Source organism: Entelurus aequoreus, linkage group LG02, assembly GCF_033978785.1.
Source record: "Entelurus aequoreus isolate RoL-2023_Sb linkage group LG02, RoL_Eaeq_v1.1, whole genome shotgun sequence".
In the NCBI taxonomy this organism is placed as follows: Eukaryota; Metazoa; Chordata; class Actinopteri; order Syngnathiformes; family Syngnathidae; genus Entelurus; species Entelurus aequoreus.
In genome coordinates this window covers 90,399,155-90,422,388 of record NC_084732.1, presented here as the reverse complement: position 1 = coordinate 90,422,388, position 23,234 = coordinate 90,399,155, and the positions used below count along the sequence as shown (strand labels likewise).

Here is a 23,234-nt window from a genome sequence, read left to right as displayed (position 1 = left end):
TATGAAGTGGAGTGAGTCCTATATGAAGTGGAGTGAGTCCTATATGAAGTAAAGTGAGTCCTATATGAAGTGGAGTGAGTCCTATATGAAGTGGAGTGAGTCCTATATGAAGTGGAGTGAGTCCTATATGAAGTAAAGTGAGTCCTATATGAAGTGGAGTGACTCCTATATGAAGTGGAGTGAGTCCTATATGAAGTAAAGTGAGTCCTATATGAAGTAAAGTGAGTCCTATATGAAGTGGAGTGAGTCCTATATGAAGTAAAGTGAGTCCTATATGAAGTGGAGTGAGTCCTATATGAAGTGGAGTGAGTCATATATGAAGCAGAGTGAGTCCTATATGAAGTGGAGTGAGTCCTATATGAAGTGGAGTGAGTCCTATATGAAGTAAAGTGAGTCCTATATGAAGTGGAGTGAGTCCTATATGAAGTGGAGTGAGTCCTATATGAAGTAAAGTGAGTCCTATATGAAGTGGAGTGAGTCCTATATGAAGTAAAGTGAGTCCTATATGAAGTGGAGTGAGTCCTATATGAAGTAAAGTGAGTCCTATATGAAGTGGAGTGAGTCCTATATGAAGTACAGTGAGTCCTATATGAAGTAAAGTGAGTCCTATATGAAGTGGAGTGAGTCCTATATGAAGTAAAGTGAGTCCTTAATGAAGTGGAGTGAGTCCTATATGAAGTGGAGTGAGTCATATATGAAGTAAAGTGAGTCATATATGAAGTGGAGTGAGTCCTATATGAAGTGGAGTGAGTCCTATATGAAGTAAAGTGAGTCCTATATGAAGTGGAGTGAGTCCTATATGAAGTGGAGTGAGTCATATATGAAGTAAAGTGAGTCCTATATGAAGTGGAGTGAGTCCTATATGAAGTGGAGTGAGTCATATATGAAGTAAAGTGAGTCCTATATGAAGTGGAGTGAGTCCTATATGAAGTAAAGTGAGTCCTATATGAAGTGGAGTGAGTCCTATATGAAGTGGAGTGAGTCCTATATGAAGTAAAGTGAGTCCTATATGAAGTGGAGTGAGTCCTATATGAAGTAAAGTGAGTCCTATATGAAGTGGAGTGAGTCCTATATGAAGTAAAGTGAGTCCTATATGAAGTAAAGTGAGTCCTATATGAAGTGGAGTGAGTCCTATATGAAGTAAAGTGAGTCCTATATGAAGTGGAGTGAGTCCTATATGAAGTGGAGTGAGTCATATATGAAGTAAAGTGAGTCATATATGAAGTAAAGTGAGTCCTATATGAAGTGGAGTGAGTCATATATGAAGTAAAGTGAGTCCTATATGAAGTGAAGTGAGTCCTATATGAAGTAAAGTGAGTCCTATATGAAGTGGAGTGAGTCATATATGAAGTAAAGTGAGTCATATATGAAGTAGGGTGAGGGTGAGGGTGAGGGTGAGGGTGAGGGTGAGGGTGGGGGTGAGGGTGAGGGTGAGGGTGAGGGTGGGGGTGAGGGTGAGGGGTGAGGGTGGGGGTGAGGGTGAGGGGTGAGGGTGGGGGTGAGGGTGAGGGTGGGGGTGAGGGTGGGGGTGAGGGTGGGGGTGAGGGTGGGGGTGAGGGTGAGGGTGAGGGTGGGGGTGAGGGTGGGGGTGAGGGTGAGGGTGAGGGTGAGGGTGGGGGTGAGGGTGAGGGTGGGGGTGAGGGTGAGGGTGAGGGTGAGGGTGGGGGTGAGGGTGAGGGTGAGGGTGGGGGTGAGGGTGAGGGTGGGGGGTGGTCCCCCAAGCGTGTATAAATGGAGCGACGCGGTGGAGAGGCGGAGTGTGGAGACGGCACAGGACGCAGAGATGCAGGCTGAGGAGTACAACCTTCGAGGTACATGAACAAGCCTAATTCATCATGAGTCACATGACTGTGAGTCCTGATCCCAGGTAAGGAGCTGGTGGACTACATCACCAAGTACCTGAGCACCATCCAGGACCGCAGAGTCATTCCAGACGTGAAACCAGGTTACATGACCGCCCTCATCCCCGAACGTGCGCCCGCAGAGTCCGAGGACTGGGACGCCATCTTTGAGGACTTCCAGAGAGTCGTCATGCCGGGAGTAAGTACCTGTACTCTAGTACTACACTGTACTCTAGTACTACACTGTACTCTAGTACTACATGCAGTACTGACTAAGTACCTGCTCTTGTACACACTGTACTGTAGTACTACATGCAGTACTACAGTAAAGTGAGTAAGTACCTGGTCTTGTACACACTATACTGTAGTACTACATGCAGTACTACAGTATAGTGAGTAAGTACCTGCTCTTACACACACACTTTACTGTAGTACTACATGCACACTTTACTGTAGTACTACACACACACTTTACTGTAGTACTACATGCACACTTTACTGTAGTACTACACACACACTTTACTGTAGTACTACATGCACACTTTACTGTAGTACTACAAACACACTTTACTGTAGTACTACATACACACTTTACTGAAGTACTACATACACACTTTACTGTAGTACTACACACACACTTTACTGTAGTACTACACACACACTTTACTGAAATACTACATACACACTTTACTGTAGTACTACATGCAGTACTACAGTATAGTGAGTAAGTACCTGCTCTTACACACACACTTTACTGTAGTACTACATGCACACTTTACTGTAGTACTACACACACACTTTACTGTAGTACTACATGCACACTTTACTGTAGTACTACAAACACACTTTACTGTAGTACTACATACACACTTTACTGAAGTACTACACACACACTTTACTGTAGTACTACATACACACTTTACTGAAGTACTACATACACACTTTACTGTAGTACTACACACACACTTTACTGTAGTACTACATACACACTTTACTGAAGTACTACATACACACTTTACTGAAGTACTACATACACACTTTACTGTAGTACTACATGCAGTACTACAGTAAAGTACCATGACATCATAGTACTGTCAATATTTACTGTATACAGTACTACTATCCACTATGACATCATAATACCGTAAATATTTACTTTATACAGTACTACTATTCACTGTGACATCATAATACTGCCAATATTTACTCTATACAGTACTACTATCCACTATGACATCATAATACTGTGTACAGTACTACTATCCATTATGACATCATAGTACTGTAAATATTTACTGTATGTAGTACTATTATCCACTATGACATCATATACATTTACTGCATACATTACTACTATCCACAATGACATCATAGTACTGTAAAGTACCACGATGGGTATAGCTCGGTTGGTAGAGTGGCCGTGCCGGCAACTTCAGGGTTCCAGGTTCGATCCCCGCTTCCTCCATCCTAGTCACTGCCGTTGTGTCCTTGGGCAAGACACTTGACCCACCTGCTTACATGTTGGCTTTCACTATGTACAAGCGCTTTGACTCACTAGAGAAAAGCGCTATATAAATATAATTCACTTCACTATCCACTATGACATCATATATGTTTACTGTATACAGTAGTACTATGACATCATATATATTTACTGTCATCATGTATATTACTACTATGACATCATATATATTTACTACTATGACATCATATATACAGTACTACTATGACATCATGTATACAGTACTGCTATGACATCATATATATTTACTACTATGACATCATGTATACAGTACTACTATGACATCATATATACAGTACTACTATGACATCATGTATACAGTACTACTATGACATCATATATACAGTACTACTATGACATCATGTATACAGTACTACTATGACATCATATATACAGTACTACTATGACATCATGTATACAGTACTACTATGACATCATATATACAGTACTTCTATGACATCATATATACAGTACTACTATGACATCATATATGCAGTACTACTATGACATCATGTATACAGTACTACTATGACATCTTCTATTCAGTACTACTATGACATCATATATACAGTACTACTATGACATCATGTATACAGTACTACTATGACATCATGTATACAGTACTAATATGACATCATATATACAGTACTACTATGACATCATGTATACAGTACTACTATGACATCATATACACAGTACTACTATGACATCATGTATACAGTACTACTATGACATCATGTATACAGTACTACTATGACATCATGTATACAGTACTACTATGACATTATGTATACAGTACTACTATGACATCATATACACAGTACTACTATGACATCATGTATACAGTACTACTATGACATCATATACACAGTACTACTATGACATCATGTATACAGTACTACTATGACATTATGTATACAGTACTACTATGACATCATGTATACAGTACTACTATGACATCATATATACAGTACTACTATGACATCATATATGCAGTACTACTATGACATCATGTATACAGTACTACTATGACATCATGTATACAGTACTACTATGACATCTTCTATTCAGTACTACTATGACATCATATATACAGTACTACTATGACATCATGTATACAGTACTACTATGACATCATATACACAGTACTACTATGACATCATGTATACAGTACTACTATGACATTATGTATACAGTACTACTATGACATCATGTGTGTTACAGGTGGTTCACTGGCAGAGTCCTCACATGCACGCTTACTACCCCAGTCTGACATCATGGCCGTCCTTGTTGGGAGACATGTTGGCAGACGCCATCAACTGTGTGGGCTTCACTTGGGTCAGTACACAGTACACACATACTAAGTACTATATTTAATACTTCAATGTTTGCACAATATACAATACTCGGGTCAGTACACAGTACACACATACTAAGTACTATATTTAATACTTCAATGTTTGCACAATATACAATACTTGGGTGAGTACACACATACTAAGTACTATATTTAATACTTCAATGTTTGCACAATATACAATACTCGGGTCAGTACACAGTACACACATACTAAGTACTATATTTAATACTTCAATGTTTGCACAATATACAATACTCGGGTCAGTACACAGTACACACATACTAAGTACTATATTTAATACTTCAATGTTTGCACAATATACAATACTTGGGTGAGTACACACATACTAAGTACTATATTTAATACTTCAATGTTTGCACAATATACAATACTCGGGTCAGTACACAGTACACACATACTAAGTACTATATTTAATACTTCAATGTTTGCACAATATACAATACTCGGGTCAGTACACAGTACACACATACTAAGTACTATATTTAATACTTCAATGTTTGCACAATATACAATACTCGGGTCAGTACACAGTACACACATACTAAGTACTATATTTAATACTTCAATGTTTGCACAATATACAATACTTGGGTGAGTACACATATACTCAGTACTATATTTAATACTTCAATGTTTGCACAATATACAATACTTGGGTGAGTACACACATACTCACCCCTATATTTAATACTTCAATGTTTGCACAATATACAATACTTGGGTGAGTACACACATACTCAGTACTATATTTAATACTTCAATGTTTGCACAATATACAATACTTGGGTGAGTACACACATACTAAGTACTATATTTAATACTTCAATGTTTGCACAATATACAATACTCGGGTCAGTACACAGTACACACATACTGAGTACTATATTTAATACTTCAATGTTTGCACAATATACAATACTTGGGTGAGTACACACATACTCAGTACTATATTTAATACTTCAATGTTTGCACAATATACAATACTTGGGTGAGTACACACATACTGAGTACTATATTTAATACTTCAATGTTTGCACAATATACAATACTTGGGTGAGTACACACATACTAAGTACTATATTTAATACTTCAATGTTTGCACAATATACAATACTTGGGTGAGTACACACATACTAAGTACTATATTTAATACTTCAATGTTTGCACAATATACAATACTCGGGTCAGTACACAGTACACACATACTGAGTACTATATTTAATACTTCAATGTTTGCACAATATACAATACTTGGGTGAGTACACACATACTCAGTACTATATTTAATACTTCAATGTTTGCACAATATACAATACTTGGGTGAGTACACACATACTGAGTACTATATTTAATACTTCAATGTTTGCACAATATACAATACTTGGGTGAGTACACACATACTAAGTACTATATTTAATACTTCAATGTTTGCACAATATACAATACTTGGGTGAGTACACACATACTAAGTACTATATTTAATACTTCAATGTTTGCACATTATACAATACTCGGGTCAGTACACAGTACACACATACTAAGTACTATATTTAATACTTCAATGTTTGCACAATATACAATACTTGGGTGAGTACACACATACTCAGTACTATATTTAATACTTCAATGTTTGCACAATATACAATACCTGGGTGAGTACACACATACTGAGTACTATATTTAATACTTCAATGTTTGCACAATATACAATACTTGGGTGAGTACACGCATACTCAGTACTATATTTAATACTTCAATGTTTGCACAATATACAATACTTGGGTGAGTACACACATACTCAGTACTATATTTAATACTTCAATGTTTGCACAATATACAATACTTGGGTGAGTACACACATACTCAGTACTATATTTAATACTTCAATGTTTGCACAATATACAATACTTGGGTGAGTACACACATACTCAGTACTATATTTAATACTTCAATGTTTGCACAATATACAATACTTGGGTGAGTACACACATACTGAGTACTATATTTAATACTTCAATGTTTGCACAATATACAATACTTGGGTGAGTACACACATACTGAGTACTATATTTAATACTTCAATGTTTGCACAATATACAATACTTGGGTGAGTACACACATACTCAGTACTATATTTAATACTTCAATGTTTGCACAATATACAATACTTGGGTGAGTACACACATACTCAGTACTATATTTAATACTTCAATGTTTGCACAATATACAATACTTGGGTGAGTACACACATACTGAGTACTATATTTAATACTTCAATGTTTGCACAATATACAATACTTGGGTGAGTACACACATACTGAGTACTATATTTAATACTTCAATGTTTGCACAATATACAATACTTGGGTGAGTACACACATACTGAGTACTATATTTAATACTTCAATGTTTGCACAATATACAATACTTGGGTGAGTACACACATACTCAGTACTATATTTAATACTTCAATGTTTGCACAATATACAATACTTGGGGGAGTACACACATACTGAGTACTATATTTAATACTTCAATGTTTGCACAATATACAATACTTGGGTGAGTACACACATACTGAGTACTATATTTAATACTTCAATGTTTGCACAATATACAATACTTGGGTGAGTACACGCATACTGAGTACTATATTTAATACTTCAATGTTTGCACAATATACAATACTTGGGTGAGTACACACATACTGAGTACTATATTTAATACTTCAATGTTTGCACAATATACAATACTTGGGTGAGTACACACATACTCAGTACTATATTTAATACTTCAATGTTTGCACAATATACAATACTTGGGTGAGTACACACATACTGAGTACTATATTTAATACTTCAATGTTTGCACAATATACAATACTTGGGTGAGTACACGCATACTCAGTACTATATTTAATACTTCAATGTTTGCACAATATACAATACTTGGGTGAGTACACACATACTCAGTACTATATTTAATACTTCAATGTTTGCACAATATACAATACTTGGGTGAGTACACACATACTGAGTACTATATTTAATACTTCAATGTTTGCACAATATACAATACTTGGGTGAGTACACACATACTGAGTACTATATTTAATACTTCAATGTTTGCACAATATACAATACTTGGGTGAGTACACACATACTGAGTACTATATTTAATACTTCAATGTTTGCACAATATACAATACTTGGGTGAGTACACACATACTGAGTACTATATTTAATACTTCAATGTTTGCACAATATACAATACTTGGGTGAGTACACGCATACTGAGTACTATATTTAATACTTCAATGTTTGCACAATATACAATACTTGGGTGAGTACACACATACTGAGTACTATATTTAATACTTCAATGTTTGCACAATATACAATACTTGGGTGAGTACACACATACTGAGTACTATATTTAATACTTCAATGTTTGCACAATATACAATACTTGGGTGAGTACACACATACTCAGTACTATATTTAATACTTCAATGTTTGCACAATATACAATACTTGGGTGAGTACACACATACTCAGTACTATATTTAATACTTCAATGTTTGCACAATATGCAATACTTGGGTGAGTACACACATACTCACCCCTATATTTAATACTTCAATGTTTGCACAATATACAATACTTGGGTGAGTACACACATACTGAGTACTATATTTAATACTTCAATGTTTGCACAATATACAATACTTGGGTGAGTACACACATACTAAGTACTATATTTAATACTTCAATGTTTGCACAATATACAATACTTGGGTGAGTACACACATACTCACCCCTATATTTAATACTTCGATGTTTGCACAATATACAATACTTGGGTGAGTACACACATACTGAGTACTATATTTAATACTTCGATGTTTGCACAATATACAATACTTGGGTGAGTACACACATACTAAGTACTATATTTAATACTTCAATGTTTGCACAATATACAATACTTGGGTGAGTACACACATACTCACCCCTATATTTAATACTTCGATGTTTGCACAATATACAATACTTGGGTGAGTACACACATACTGAGTACTATATTTAATACTTCAATGTTTGCACAATATACAATACTTGGGTGAGTACACACATACTGAGTACTATATTTAATACTTCAATGTTTGCACAATATACAATACTTGGGTGAGTACACACATACTAAGTACTATATTTAATACTTCAATGTTTGCACAATATACAATACTTGGGTGAGTACACACATACTCACCCCTATATTTAATACTTCGATGTTTGCACAATATACAATACTTGGGTGAGTACACACATACTCAGTACTATATTTAATACTTTGATGTTTGCACAATATACAATACTTGGGTGAGTACACACATACTCAGTACTATATTTAATACTTCAATGTTTGCACAATATACAATACTTGGGTGAGTACACACATACTCAGTACTATATTTAATACTTCAATGTTTGCACAATATACAATACTTGGGTGAGTACACACATACTGAGTACTATATTTAATACTTCAATGTTTGCACAATATACAATACTTGGGTGAGTACACACATACTCAGTACTATATTTAATACTTCAATGTTTGCACAATATACAATACTTGGGTGAGTACACACATACTCAGTACTATATTTAATACTTCAATGTTTGCACAATATACAATACTTGGGTGAGTACACACATACTAAGTACTATATTTAATACTTCAATGTTTGCACAATATACAATACTTGGGTGAGTACACACATACTCACCCCTATATTTAATACTTCGATGTTTGCACAATATACAATACTTGGGTGAGTACACACATACTGAGTACTATATTTAATACTTCGATGTTTGCACAATATACAATACTTGGGTGAGTACACACATACTAAGTACTATATTTAATACTTTGATGTTTGCACAATATACAATACTTGGGTGAGTACACACATACTCAGTACTATATTCAATACTTCAATGTTTGCACAATATACAATACTTAGGTGAGTACACACATACTCAGTACTATATTTAATACTTCAATGTTTGCACAATATACAATACTTAGGTGAGTACACACATACAATATGCAATACTTGTTTACAGAAATATACAATAAAAACGTTAAAACTCTTCATATAATAAAATGTGCGTTTAATTCTTCATTAGTGCTAATAGTAATGATAAGGCTAATAATAATGATAATAATAATAATAATAATAAGGCTAATAATAATGCTAATGATAAGGCTAATAAAAATGCTAATGATAATGCTAATAATAATGCTCATACTAATACTAGTGCTAATAATAATGCTGATAATAATGCTGATGATGATGCTAATGATGATGCTAATGCTAATAATAATGCTGATAAAAATGCTAATGATGATGCTAATGCTAATAGTAATGCTGATGATGATGCTAATGATGATGCTAATGCTAACAATAATGCTGATAATAATGCTGATGATGATGCTAATGATGATGCTAATGCTAATAAAAATGCTGATAAAAATGCTAATGATGATGCTAATGATGATGCTAATGCTAATAATAATGCTGATAATAATGCTGATGATGATGCTAATGATGATGCTAATGCTAATAATAATGCTGATAAAAATGCTAATGATGATGCTAATGCTAATAGTAATGCTGATGATGATGCTAATGATGATGTTAATGCTAGTAATAATGCTGATAATAATGCTGATGATGATGCTAATGATGATGCTAATGCTAATAATAATGCTGATAAAAATGCTAATGATGATGCTAATGATAATGCTAATGCTAATAATAATGCTGATGATGATGCTAATGATGATGCTAATGCTAATAATAATGCTGATGATGATGCTAATGATGATGCTAATAATGATGCTAATGCTAATAATAATGCTGATAAAAATGCTAATGATGATGCTAATGCTAATAATAATGCTGATGATGATGCTAATGATGATGCTAATAATGATGCTAATGCTAATAATAATGCTGATAAAAATGCTAATGATGATGCTAAGGCTATTAATAATGCTGATAAAAATGCTAATGATGATGCTAATGCTGATGATGATGCTAATGATGATGCTAATGATGATGCTAATGCTGATGATGATGCTGAGGCTAATGCTAACATGTTGACACAGGCGTCCAGTCCTGCGTGCACAGAGTTAGAAATGAAGGTGATGCTAATGCTAATGCTAACATGTTGACACAGGCGTCCAGTCCTGCGTGCACAGAGTTAGAAATGAAGGTGATGCTAATGCTAATGCTAATGCTAACATGTTGACACAGGCGTCCAGTCCTGCGTGCACAGAGTTAGAAATGAAGGTGATGCTAATGCTAATGCTAACATGTTGACACAGGCGTCCAGTCCTGCGTGCACAGTTAGAAATGAAGGTGATGCTAATGCTAATGCTAATGCTAACATGTTGACACAGGCGTCCAGTCCTGCGTGCACAGTTAGAAATGAAGGTGATGCTAATGCTAATGCTAATGCTAACATGTTGACACAGGCGTCCAGTCCTGCGTGCACAGTTAGAAATGAAGGTGATGCTAATGCTAATGCTAATGCTAGCATGTTGACACAGGCGTCCAGTCCTGCGTGCACAGAGTTAGAAATGAAGGTGATGCTAATGCTAATGCTAATGCTAACATGTTGACACAGGCGTCCAGTCCTGCGTGCACAGAGTTAGAAATGAAGGTCATGGATTGGCTGTGCAGAGCTTTAGGACTTCCTGACTTCTTCCTCCATCAGCACCGTGACAGCCGAGGGGGCGGAGTCTTGCAGGTAGACCTATCATCTTCTTGTCTTCTTGCTCCTGATTGGCTGACTCTCAGCGTCCAATCAGAGCACGGTGAGTGAGAGCACGCTGGTGGCTCTGCTGGCCGCCAGGAAGGACAAGATCCTGCAGCTGGACCAGGACCAAGACCTGGACCTGGACCTGGACCCCTCTGTCCTCAACTCCACCCTGGTGGCCTACGCCTCTGATCAGGTGCTTAGTAGTCTACTAGTCCCTGGTGGTGAGGAACTGAAGAGTGTGTGGTCCTAGTCCTGGTGGTGAGGAACTGAAGTGTGTGTGGTCCTAGTCCTGGTGGTGAGGAACTGTAGTGTGTGGTCCTAGTCCCTGGTGGTGAGGAACTGAAGTGTGTGTGCTCCTAGTCCTGGTGGTGAGGAACTGTAGTGTGTGGTCCTAGTCCTGGTGGTGAGGAACTGAAGTGTGTGTGGTCCTAGTCCTGGTGGTGAGGAACTGTAGTGTGTGGTCCTAGTCCCTGGTGGTGAGGAACTGAAGTGTGTGTGGTCCTAGTCCTGGTGGTGAGGAACTGAAGTGTGTGTGGTCCTAGTCCCTGGTGGTGAGGAACTGAAGAGTGTGTGGTCCTAGTCCTGGTGGTGAGGAACTGTAGTGTGTGGTCCTAGTCCCTGGTGGTGAGGAACTGAAGTGTGTGTGGTCCTAGTCCCTGGTGGTGAGGAACTGAAGAGTGTGTGGTCCTAGTCCTGGTGGTGAGGAACTGAAGTGTGTGTGCTCCTAGTCCTGGTGGTGAGGAACTGTAGTGTGTGGTCCTAGTCCCTGGTGGTGAGGAACTGAAGTGTGTGTGCTCCTAGTCCTGGTGGTGAGGAACTGTAGTGTGTGGTCCTAGTCCCTGGTGGTGAGGAACTGAAGTGTGTGTGGTCCTAGTCCTGGTGGTGAGGAACTGTAGTGTGTGGTCCTAGTCCCTGGTGGTGAGGAACTGAAGTGTGTGTGGTCCTAGTCCTGGTGGTGAGGAACTGTAGTGTGTGGTCCTAGTCCCTGGTGGTGAGGAACTGAAGTGTGTGTGGTCCTAGTCCTGGTGGTGAGGAACTGTAGTGTGTGGTCCTAGTCCCTGGTGGTGAGGAACTGAAGTGTGTGTGGTCCTAGTCCTGGTGGTGAGGAACTCAAGTGTGTGTGCTCCTAGTCCTGGTGGTGAGGAACTGAAGTGTGTGTGGTCCTAGTCCTGGTGGTGAGGAACTGAAGTGTGTGTGGTCCTAGTCCCTGCTGGTGAGGAACTGAAGTGTGTGTGGTCCTAGTCCTGGTGGTGAGGAACTGAAGTGTGTGTGGTCCTAGTCCCTGGTGGTGAGGAACTGAAGTGTGTGTGGTCCTAGTCCTGGTGGTGAGGAACTGAAGTGTGTGTGGTCCTAGTCCCTGGTGGTGAGGAACTGAAGTGTGTGTGGTCCTAGTCCTGGTGGTGAGGAACTGAAGTGTGTGTGGTCCTAGTCCTGGTGGTGAGGAACTGAAGTGTGTGTGGTCCTAGTCCTGGTGGTGAGGAACTGAAGTGTGTGTGCTCCTAGTCCTGGTGGTGAGGAACTGAAGTGTGTGTGGTCCTAGTCCTGGTGGTGAGGAACTGAAGTGTGTGTGGTCCTAGTCATGGTGGTGAGGAACTGAAGTGTGTGTGGTCCTAGTCCTGGTGGTGAGGAACTGAAGTGTGTGTGGTGCTAGTCCTGGTGGTGAGGAACTAAAGTGTGTGTGCTCCTAGTCCTGGTGGTGAGGAACTGAAGTGTGTGTGCTCCTAGTCCTGGAGGTGAGGAACTGAAGTGTGTGTGCTCCTAGTCCTGGTGGTGAGGAACTGAAGTGTGTGTGGTCCTAGTCCTGGTGGTGAGGAACTGAAGTGTGTGTGGTCCTAGTCCTGGTGGTGAGGAACTGAAGTGTGTGTGGTCCTAGTCCTGGTGGTGAGGAACTGAAGTGTGTGTGGTCCTAGTCCTGGTGGTGAGGAACTGAAGTGTGTGTGCTCCTAGTCCTGGTGGTGAGGAACTGAAGTGTGTGTGGTCCTAGTCCTGGTGGTGAGGAACTGAAGTGTGTGTGGTCCTAGTCCTGGTGGTGAGGAACTGAAGTGTGTGTGGTCCTAGTCCTGGTGGTGAGGAACTGAAGTGTGTGTGCTCCTAGTCCTGGAGGTGAGGAACTGAAGTGTGTGTGGTGCTAGTCCTGGTGGTGAGGAACTAAAGTGTGTGTGCTCCTAGTCCTGGTGGTGAGGAACTGAAGTGTGTGTGCTCCTAGTCCTGGAGGTGAGGAACTGAAGTGTGTGTGCTCCTAGTCCTGGTGGTGAGGAACTGAAGTGTGTGTGGTCCTAGTCCTGGTGGTGAGGAACTGAAGTGTGTGTGGTCCTAGTCCTGGTGGTGAGGAACTGAAGTGTGTGTGGTCCTAGTCCCTGGTGGTGAGGAACTGAAGTGTGTGTGCTCCTAGTCCTGGAGGTGAGGAACTGAAGTGTGTGTGGTGCTAGTCCTGGTGGTGAGGAACTAAAGTGTGTGTGCTCCTAGTCCTGGTGGTGAGGAACTGAAGTGTGTGTGCTCCTAGTCCTGGAGGTGAGGAACTGAAGTGTGTGTGCTCCTAGTCCTGGAGGTGAGGAACTGAAGTGTGTGTGGTCCTAGTCCTGGTGGTGAGGAACTGAAGTGTGTGTGGTCCTAGTCCTGGTGGTGAGGAACTGAAGTGTGTGTGGTCCTAGTCCTGGTGGTGAGGAACTGAAGTGTGTGTGGTCACAGGCGCACTCGTCAGTGGAGAAGGCGGGTCACATCTCGCTGGTGAAGATCCGGTTCCTGCCCACAGACCACCTGCTGGCCCTCAGGGGGGACACGCTGAGACGGGCCGTGCAAGAAGACCGGCGGAGAGGACTACTTCCCTTCCTGGTTTGTAGTCCACCACACCTTCCCAACCAAGACCATGGCACACATGTCCACTGCAGAGGACATAACTCCATGTTGTGTGTCAGCTGTGTGCCACCCTGGGAACCACAGGAGTCTGTGCCTTCGACGCCCTCTCTGAACTGGGACCTGTCTGTAAGTATCTAGTCTTCTAGTCTTCTAGTCATCTAGTCATCTAGTCTTCTAGTCTTCTAGTCTTCTAGTCTTCTAGTCATCTAGTCTTCTAGTCTTCATGTAAGTGTGTCAGCTGTGTGCCACCCTGGGAACCACAGGAGTCTGTGCCTTCGACGCCCTCTCTGAACTGGGACCTGTCTGTAAGTATCTAGTCTTCTAGTCTTCTAGTCATCTAGTCATCTAGTCTTCTAGTCTTCTAGTCTTCTAGTCTTCTAGTCATCTAGTCTTCTAGTCTTCATGTAAGTGTGTCAGCTGTGTGCCACCCTGGGAACCACAGGAGTCTGTGCCTTCGACGCCCTCTCTGAACTGGGACCTGTCTGTAAGTATCTAGTCTTCTAGTCTTCTAGACATCTAGTCTTCTAGTCATCTAGTCTTCTAGTCTTCATGTAAGTGTGTCAGCTGTGTGCCACCCTGGGAACCACAGGAGTCTGTGCCTTTGACGCCCTCTCTGAACTGGGACCTGTCTGTAAGTATCTAGTCTTCTAGTCATCTAGTCATCTAGTCTTCTAGTCTTCTAGTCATCTAGTCTTCTAGTCATCTAGTCATCTAGTCATCTTGTCTCCTAGTCTTCATGTAAGTATCTTTATCTAGTCTTCATGTGACTAATCATCATGATGATGTGTAAGTATCTAGTCATTTAGTCTTCATGTCACTAATCATCATGGTGGACCCAATGTGTAAGTATCTAGTCATCTAGTCTTCTAGTCATCTAGTCATCTAGTCATCTTGTCTCCTAGTCTTCATGTAAGTATCTTCATCTAGTCTTCATGTGACTAATCATCATGATGATGTGTAAGTATCTAGTCATTTAGTCTTCATGTCACTAATCATCATGGTGGACCCAGTGTGTAAGTATCTAGTCATCTAGTCTTCTAGTCTTCTAGTCATCTAGTCTTCTTGTCTCCTAGTCTTCATGTAAGTATCTTCATCTACAAACCCCGTTTGTCTTCATGTGACTAATCATCATGATGATGTGTAAGTATCTAGTCACTAATCATCATGAAACAGGTGCAGAGGAGGGACTATGGCTCCACGTGGACGCCGCCTATGCAGGCTCCGCCTACTTGTGTCCGGAGCTGCGTTGGTCTCTTGAAGGCATCCAGTTTGCAGACTCCTTCGTCTTCAACCCCTCCAAATGGATGATGGTTCACTTCGACTGCACAGCTTTTTGGTGAATCAAGCTCCTTAAAACCACATCCAGCGTTGGGTTTAGGTCTGTAGTGGTCCAGGACTGTAGTTGTCCTATGGAGGCTTGGGTTTAGGTCTGTAGTGGTCCTATGGAGCGTTGGGTTTTGGTCTGTAGTGGTCCTATGGAGGGTTGGGTTTAGGTCTGTAGTGGTCCTATGGAGCGTTGGGTTTAGGTCTGTAGTGGTCCAGGACTGTAGTGGTCCTATGGAGGGTTGGGTTTAGGCCTGTAGTGGTCCTATGGAGCATTGGGTTTAGGTCTGTAGTGGTCCTATGGAGTGTTGGGTTTAGGTCTGTAGTGGTCCTATGGAGCATTGGGTTTAGGTCTGTAGTGGTCCTATGGAGTGTTGGGTTTAGGCCTGTAGTGGTCCTATGGAGGGTTGGGTTTAGGTCTGTAGTGGTCCTATGGAGCATTGGGTTTAGGTCTGTAGTGGTCCTATGGAGTGTTGGGTTTAGGTCTGTAGTGGTCCTATGGAGTGTTGGGTTTAGGTCTGTAGTGGTCCTACGGAGTGTTGGGTTTAGGTCTGTAGTGGTCCTATGGAGTGTTGGGTTTAGGTCTGTAGTGGTCCAGTACTGTAGTGGTCTTATGGAGCGTCGGGTTTAGGTCTGTAGTGGTCCTATGGAGTGTTGGGTTTAGGTCTGTAGTGGTCCTACGGAGTGTTGGGTTTAGGTCTGTAGTGGTCCTATGGAGTGTTGGGTTTAGGTCTGTAGTGGTCCAGTACTGTAGTGGTCTTATGGAGCGTCGGGTTTAGGTCTGTAGTGGTCCTATGGAGCGCAACTTTGCGGTCGCCATAAATATCACACACACACACACACACACACACACACACACACACACACACACACACACACACACACACACACACACACACACACACACACACTCTCTCTCTCTCTCTCTCTCTCTCTCTCTCTTGTGTGCTATTAACAATGTGATCAATGTACAGTTGTGGTCAAAAGTGTACGTACACTTGTAAAGAACATCATCTTGATCTTAGGTTGATCTTAAGATCAATATAAGATCAATGTAAGATCAATGTAAGATCAATATAAGATCAATGTAAGATCAATGTAAGATCAATGTAAGATCAATGTAAGATCAATATAAGATCAATGTAAGATCAATGTAAGATCAATATAAGATCAAAGTAAGATCAATATAAGATCAATATAAGATCAATGTAAGATCAATGTAAGATCAATGTAAGATCAATATAAGATCAAAGTAAGATCAATATAAGATCAATATAAGATCAATGTAAGATCAATGTAAGATCAATGTAAGATCAATATAAGATCAATGTAAGATCAATGTAAGATCTATGTAAGATCAATATAAGATCAATGTAAGATCAATGTAAGATCAATGTAAGATCAATATAAGATCAAAGTAAGATCAATGTAAGATCAATGTAAGATCAATATAAGATCAATATAAGATCAATGTAAGATCAATGTAAGATCAATATAAGATCAATGTAAGATCAATATAAGATCAATGTAAGATCAATGTAAGATCAATGTAAGATCAATATAAGATCAATATAAGATCAATGTAAGATCAATATAAGATCAATATAAGATCAATATAAGATCAATGTAAGATCAATATGAGATCAATATAAGATCAATGTAGGATCAATAATTATTTTAGGAAGAAGCAGAAGTGCTGAATAAAAATGAGATGATGAACAATGGAGGAGAGATCAAATGTTGATGTTCTTGTTTCAGGGTGAAGGACAAACTGAAGCTCCAGCAGACGTTTAGTGTGGACCCTGTTTACCTTCGTCACGACAACTCCCAAGTAGCTACTGACTTCATGGTACATCATCAACTTACTACTTTATAGTACATCATCAACATCTTACTACTAACTTTGTTTACCTTCGTCACGACAACTCCCAAGTAGCTACTGACTTCATGGTACATCATCAACTTACTACTTTATAGTACATCATCAACATCTTACTACTAACTTTGTTTACCTTCGTCACGACAACTCCCAAGTAGCTACTGACTTCATGGTACATCATCAACTTACTACTTTATAGTACATCATCAACATCTTACTACTAACTTTGTTTACCTTCGTCACGACAACTCCCAAGTAGCTACTGACTTCATGGTACATCATCAACTTACTACTTTATAGTACATCATCAACATCTTACTACTAACTTTGTTTACCTTCGTCACGACAACTCCCAAGTAGCTACTGACTTCATGGTACATCATCAACTTACTACTTTATAGTACATCATCAACATCTTACTACTAACTTTGTTTACCTTCGTCACGACAACTCCCAAGTAGCTACTGACTTCATGGTACATCATCAACTTACTACTTTATAGTGCATCATCAACATCTTACTACTAACTTTGTTTACCTTCGTCACGACAACTCCCAAGTAGCTACTGACTTCATGGTACATCATCAACTTACTACTTTATAGTACATCATCAACATCTTACTACTAACTTTGTTTACCTTCGTCACGACAACTCCCAAGTAGCTACTGACTTCATGGTACATCATCAACTTACTACTTTATAGTGCATCATCAACATCTTACTACTAACTTTGTTTACCTTCGTCACGACAACTCCCAAGTAGCTACTGACTTCATGGTACATCATCAACTTACTACTTTATAGTACATCATCAACATCTTACTACTAACTTTGTTTACCTTCGTCACGACAACTCCCAAGTAGCTACTGACTTCATGGTACATCATCAACTTACTACTTTATAGTACATCATCAACATCTTACTACTAACTTTGTTTACCTTCGTCACGACAACTCCCAAGTAGCTACTGACTTCATGGTACATCATCAACTTACTACTTTATAGTACATCATCAACATCTTACTACTAACTTTGTTTACCTTCGTCACGACAACTCCCAAGTAGCTACTGACTTCATGGTACATCATCAACTTACTACTTTATAGTACATCATCAACATCTTACCACTAACTTTGTTTACCTTCGTCACGACAACTCCCAAGTAGCTACTGACTTCATGGTACATCATCAACTTACTACTTTATAGTACATCATCAACATCTTACCACTAACTTTGTTTACCTTCGTCACGACAACTCCCAAGTAGCTACTGACTTCATGGTACATCATCAACTTACTACTTTATAGTACATCATCAACATCTTACTACTAACTTTGTTTACCTTCGTCACGACAACTCCCAAGTAGCTACTGACTTCATGGTACATCATCAACTTACTACTTTATAGTACATCATCAACATCTTACTACTAACTTTGTTTACCTTCGTCACGACAACTCCCAAGTAGCTACTGACTTCATGGTACATCATCAACTTACTACTTTATAGTACATCATCAACATCTTACTACTAACTTTGTTTACCTTCGTCACGACAACTCCCAAGTAGCTACTGACTTCATGGTACATCATCAACTTACTACTTTATAGTACATCATCAACATCTTACTACTAACTTTGTTTACCTTCGTCACGACAACTCCCAAGTAGCTACTGACTTCATGGTACATCATCAACTTACTACTTTATAGTACATCATCAACATCTTACTACTAACTTTGTTTACCTTCGTCACGACAACTCCCAAGTAGCTACTGACTTCATGGTACATCATCAACTTACTACTTTATAGTACATCATCAACATCTTACCACTAACTTTGTTTACCTTCGTCACGACAACTCCCAAGTAGCTACTGACTTCATGGTACATCATCAACTTACTACTTTATAGTACATCATCAACATCTTACTACTAACTTTGTTTACCTTCGTCACGACAACTCCCAAGTAGCTACTGACTTCATGGTACATCATCAACTTACTACTTTATAGTACATCATCAACATCTTACTACTAACTTTGTTTACCTTCGTCACGACAACTCCCAAGTAGCTACTGACTTCATGGTACATCATCAACTTACTACTTTATAGTACATCATCAACATCTTACTACTAACTTTGTTTACCTTCGTCACGACAACTCCCAAGTAGCTACTGACTTCATGGTACATCATCAACTTACTACTTTATAGTACATCATCAACATCTTACTACTAACTTTGTTTACCTACGTCACGACAACTCCCAAGTAGCTACTGACTTCATGGTACATCATCAACTTACTACTTTATAGTACATCATCAACATCTTACTACTAACTTTGTTTACCTTCGTCACGACAACTCCCAAGTAGCTACTGACTTCATGGTACATCATCAACTTACTACTTTATAGTGCATCATCAACATCTTACTACTAACTTTGTTTACCTTCGTCACGACAACTCCCAAGTAGCTACTGACTTCATGGTACATCATCAACTTACTACTTTATAGTACATCATCAACATCTTACTACTAACTTTGTTTACCTTCGTCACGACAACTCCCAAGTAGCTACTGACTTCATGGTACATCATCAACTTACTACTTTATAGTACATCATCAACATCTTACTACTAACTTTATAATACATCAACATCTTACTACTAACTTTGTAGTACATCATCAACATCTTACTACTAACTTTATAATACATCATCAACATCTTACTACTAACTTTGTAGTACATCATCAAAATCTTACTACTAACTTTATAGTACATCATTAACATCTTACTGTCTTATTAGTGTCAACATGAAACTGATGTTCTACTTTTTTCTGATCAGAATTGGCAAATTCCTCTCAGTCGTCGTTTCCGATCCCTCAAACTTTGGTTTGTCTTGCGCTCGTTTGGACTGAAGAAGCTGCAGGCACACATTAGACACGTACGTTATCTCCTTTATTATTATGTACTCTACATTATTATGTCATTATTATTATATACTCTATATTATTTTATCATTATTATTATGTACTCTACATTATTCTATCATTATTATTATATACTTTACATTATTCTATCATTATTATTATATACTTTACATGATTATGTCATTATTATTATATACATTAAGACATGATGTTGGATGATGACTGTGCACATACATGATGTTGGATGATGACTGTGCACAGGAGACATGATGTTGGATGATGACTGTGCACATACATGATGTTGGATGATGACTGTGCACAGAAGACATGATGTTGGATGATGACTGTGCACAGGAGACATGATGTTGGATGATGACTGTGCACATACATGATGTTGGATGATGACTGTGCACTGAAGACATGATGTTGGATGATGACTGTGCACAGGAGACATGATGTTGGATGATGACTGTGCACATACATGATGTTGGATGATGACTGTGCACAGAAGACATGATGTTGGATGATGACTGTGGACATACATGATGTTGGATGATGACTGTGCACAGAAGACATGATGTTGGATGATGACTGTGCACAGAAGACATGATGTTGGATGATGACTGTGCACAGAAGACATGATGTTGGATGATGACTGTGCACAGAAGACATGATGTTGGATGATGACTGTGCACTGAAGACATGATGTTGGATGATGACTGTGGACATACATGATGTTGGATGATGACTGTGCACAGAAGACATGATGTTGGATGATGACTGTGCACTGAAGACATGATGTTGGATGATGACTGTGCACATACATGATGTTGGATGATGACTGTGCACAGAAGACATGATGTTGGATGATGACTGTGCACTGAAGACATGATGTTGGATGATGACTGTGCACTGAAGACATGATGTTGGATGATGACTGTGCACTGAAGACATGATGTTGGATGATGACTGTGCACTGAAGACATGATGTTGGATGATGACTGTGCACAGGAGACATGATGTTGGATGATGACTGTGCACTGAAGACATGATGTTGGATGATGACTGTGCACTGAAGACATGATGTTGGATGATGACTGTGCACAGGAGACATGATGTTGGATGATGACTGTGCACAGGAGACATGATGTTGGATGATGACTGTGCACTGAAGACATGATGTTGGATGATGACTGTGCACAGGAGACATGATGTTGGATGATGACTGTGCACAGGAGACATGATGTTGGATGATGACTGTGCACATACATGATGTTGGATGATGACTGTGCACAGGAGACATTATGTTGGATGATTTTGCTGAGGAAGAGTCCAGACCACTTTCTAGACCCGTGTGGTAACCCAGAACAGACTTGTGAACCCTCTCAGGTCCAAAATGGAACTTCAGAGCCTAATAATCCGCACGGGTGTTCCAATATGTTGTGTATGAAAAGTTCCTGTTCAGTGCCCTGATCTTGGACTCTGGCCTCTTCAGGGCATCGACATGGCGAAGCTCCTGGAGTCCCTGATCAGGAGTGAGCCACACTTCGACATTCCTGCCCAGAGACACCTTGGCCTGGTGGTGTTCTGCCTCAAAGTAGGTCCACCAAGTGTTGTACATGAGCTAATCATTGCTGAGGTGTTCCAAGGTCTCAGGCACACCTTGTTCTAAGGCCAGTCAATGAATGTTTGAGGAGGTGAAGGACACACTGATTACCTCAAGGATCCTTGGACTCATCAACACTGCCGGTCTTTAACTCCGCTTTCTCTTCTTCCAGGCCGGCAACGCTTTAACCCAGGAACTGCTCCGAAGACTGACCTGTTCCGGGACCATGTACCTCATTCCCGCAGAGGTTCACAGCAAACGCATCCTTCGCTTCACAGTCACCTCCCAGTTCACCACAGCCGACCACATCCGCAGGGACTGGGGGATTATCTCCAAAATAGCTTCTGGTCTCCTAGGTGAGACTGCTGGCCCTGATCAGGTCCAGCTAGGAGCTGGGGTCAAGGCAGATGATGAAGCGACTGAGGAGACCACCCCCAGGATGGACAAAGCCCAAGTGGAGCTTTGGATCGACAAGACTTGGAATCGGTCCAGGAGGCCAATGCGCTCTCTGAGCTGCAACAGCGAGCCCTACGGTTACCTCGGTCTTCGGTGTGGTCACGCCTTTGAGAGCAAGCTGAGCCCTCAGGAGGAAGCGGGTGTCCTCTCCACATCAGGGCCAGCAGGAGGGAAGCAAGCCGTGAAGAAGCTGACCAAGTTCTACAGCGTTCCAAGTTTTTGCAACCAGTGGACACCAGGTAGTCGCCACCACCTTTGCTGCCCCCTCAAAGTGTCTCAGGCTCCCAGACCCTCGTCCTGCCGCAGGTTGACCTGCATCCCTCCTTCTAGTCCCAGCGACTCGTCTACACCAGACCAGACCCTCGTCCTGCCGCAGGTTGACCTGCATCCCTCCTTCTAGTCCCAGCGACTCGTCTACACCAGACCAGACCCTCGTCCTGCCGCATGTTGACCTGCATCCCTCCTTCTAGTCCCAGCGACTCGTCTACACCAGACCAGACCCTCGTCCTGCCGCATGTTGACCTGCATCCCTCCTTCTAGTCCCAGCGACTCGTCTACACCAGACCAGACCCTCGTCCTGCCGCATGTTGAC

General features: G+C 40.2%; 1 protein-coding gene across 1 annotated transcript; it reads left to right on the top strand.

Annotated features, from left to right (window-relative positions):
- Window positions 1-1,767: 1,767 nt before the first annotated feature.
- Window positions 1,768-23,182, top strand: hdc (histidine decarboxylase). The gene is made up of 13 exons (XM_062036743.1): window positions 1,768-1,811; window positions 1,868-2,040; window positions 4,588-4,701; window positions 11,449-11,571; window positions 11,633-11,776; window positions 14,272-14,415; window positions 14,499-14,565; window positions 15,613-15,775; window positions 17,521-17,611; window positions 20,496-20,594; window positions 22,076-22,177; window positions 22,359-23,018; window positions 23,066-23,182. The coding sequence occupies exons 1-13, from the start codon at window positions 1,784-1,786 to the stop codon at window positions 23,180-23,182; spliced, it is 2,025 nt and encodes a 674-aa protein (XP_061892727.1). The 5' UTR covers window positions 1,768-1,783.
- The last annotated feature ends 52 nt before the right edge of the window (window positions 23,183-23,234 follow it).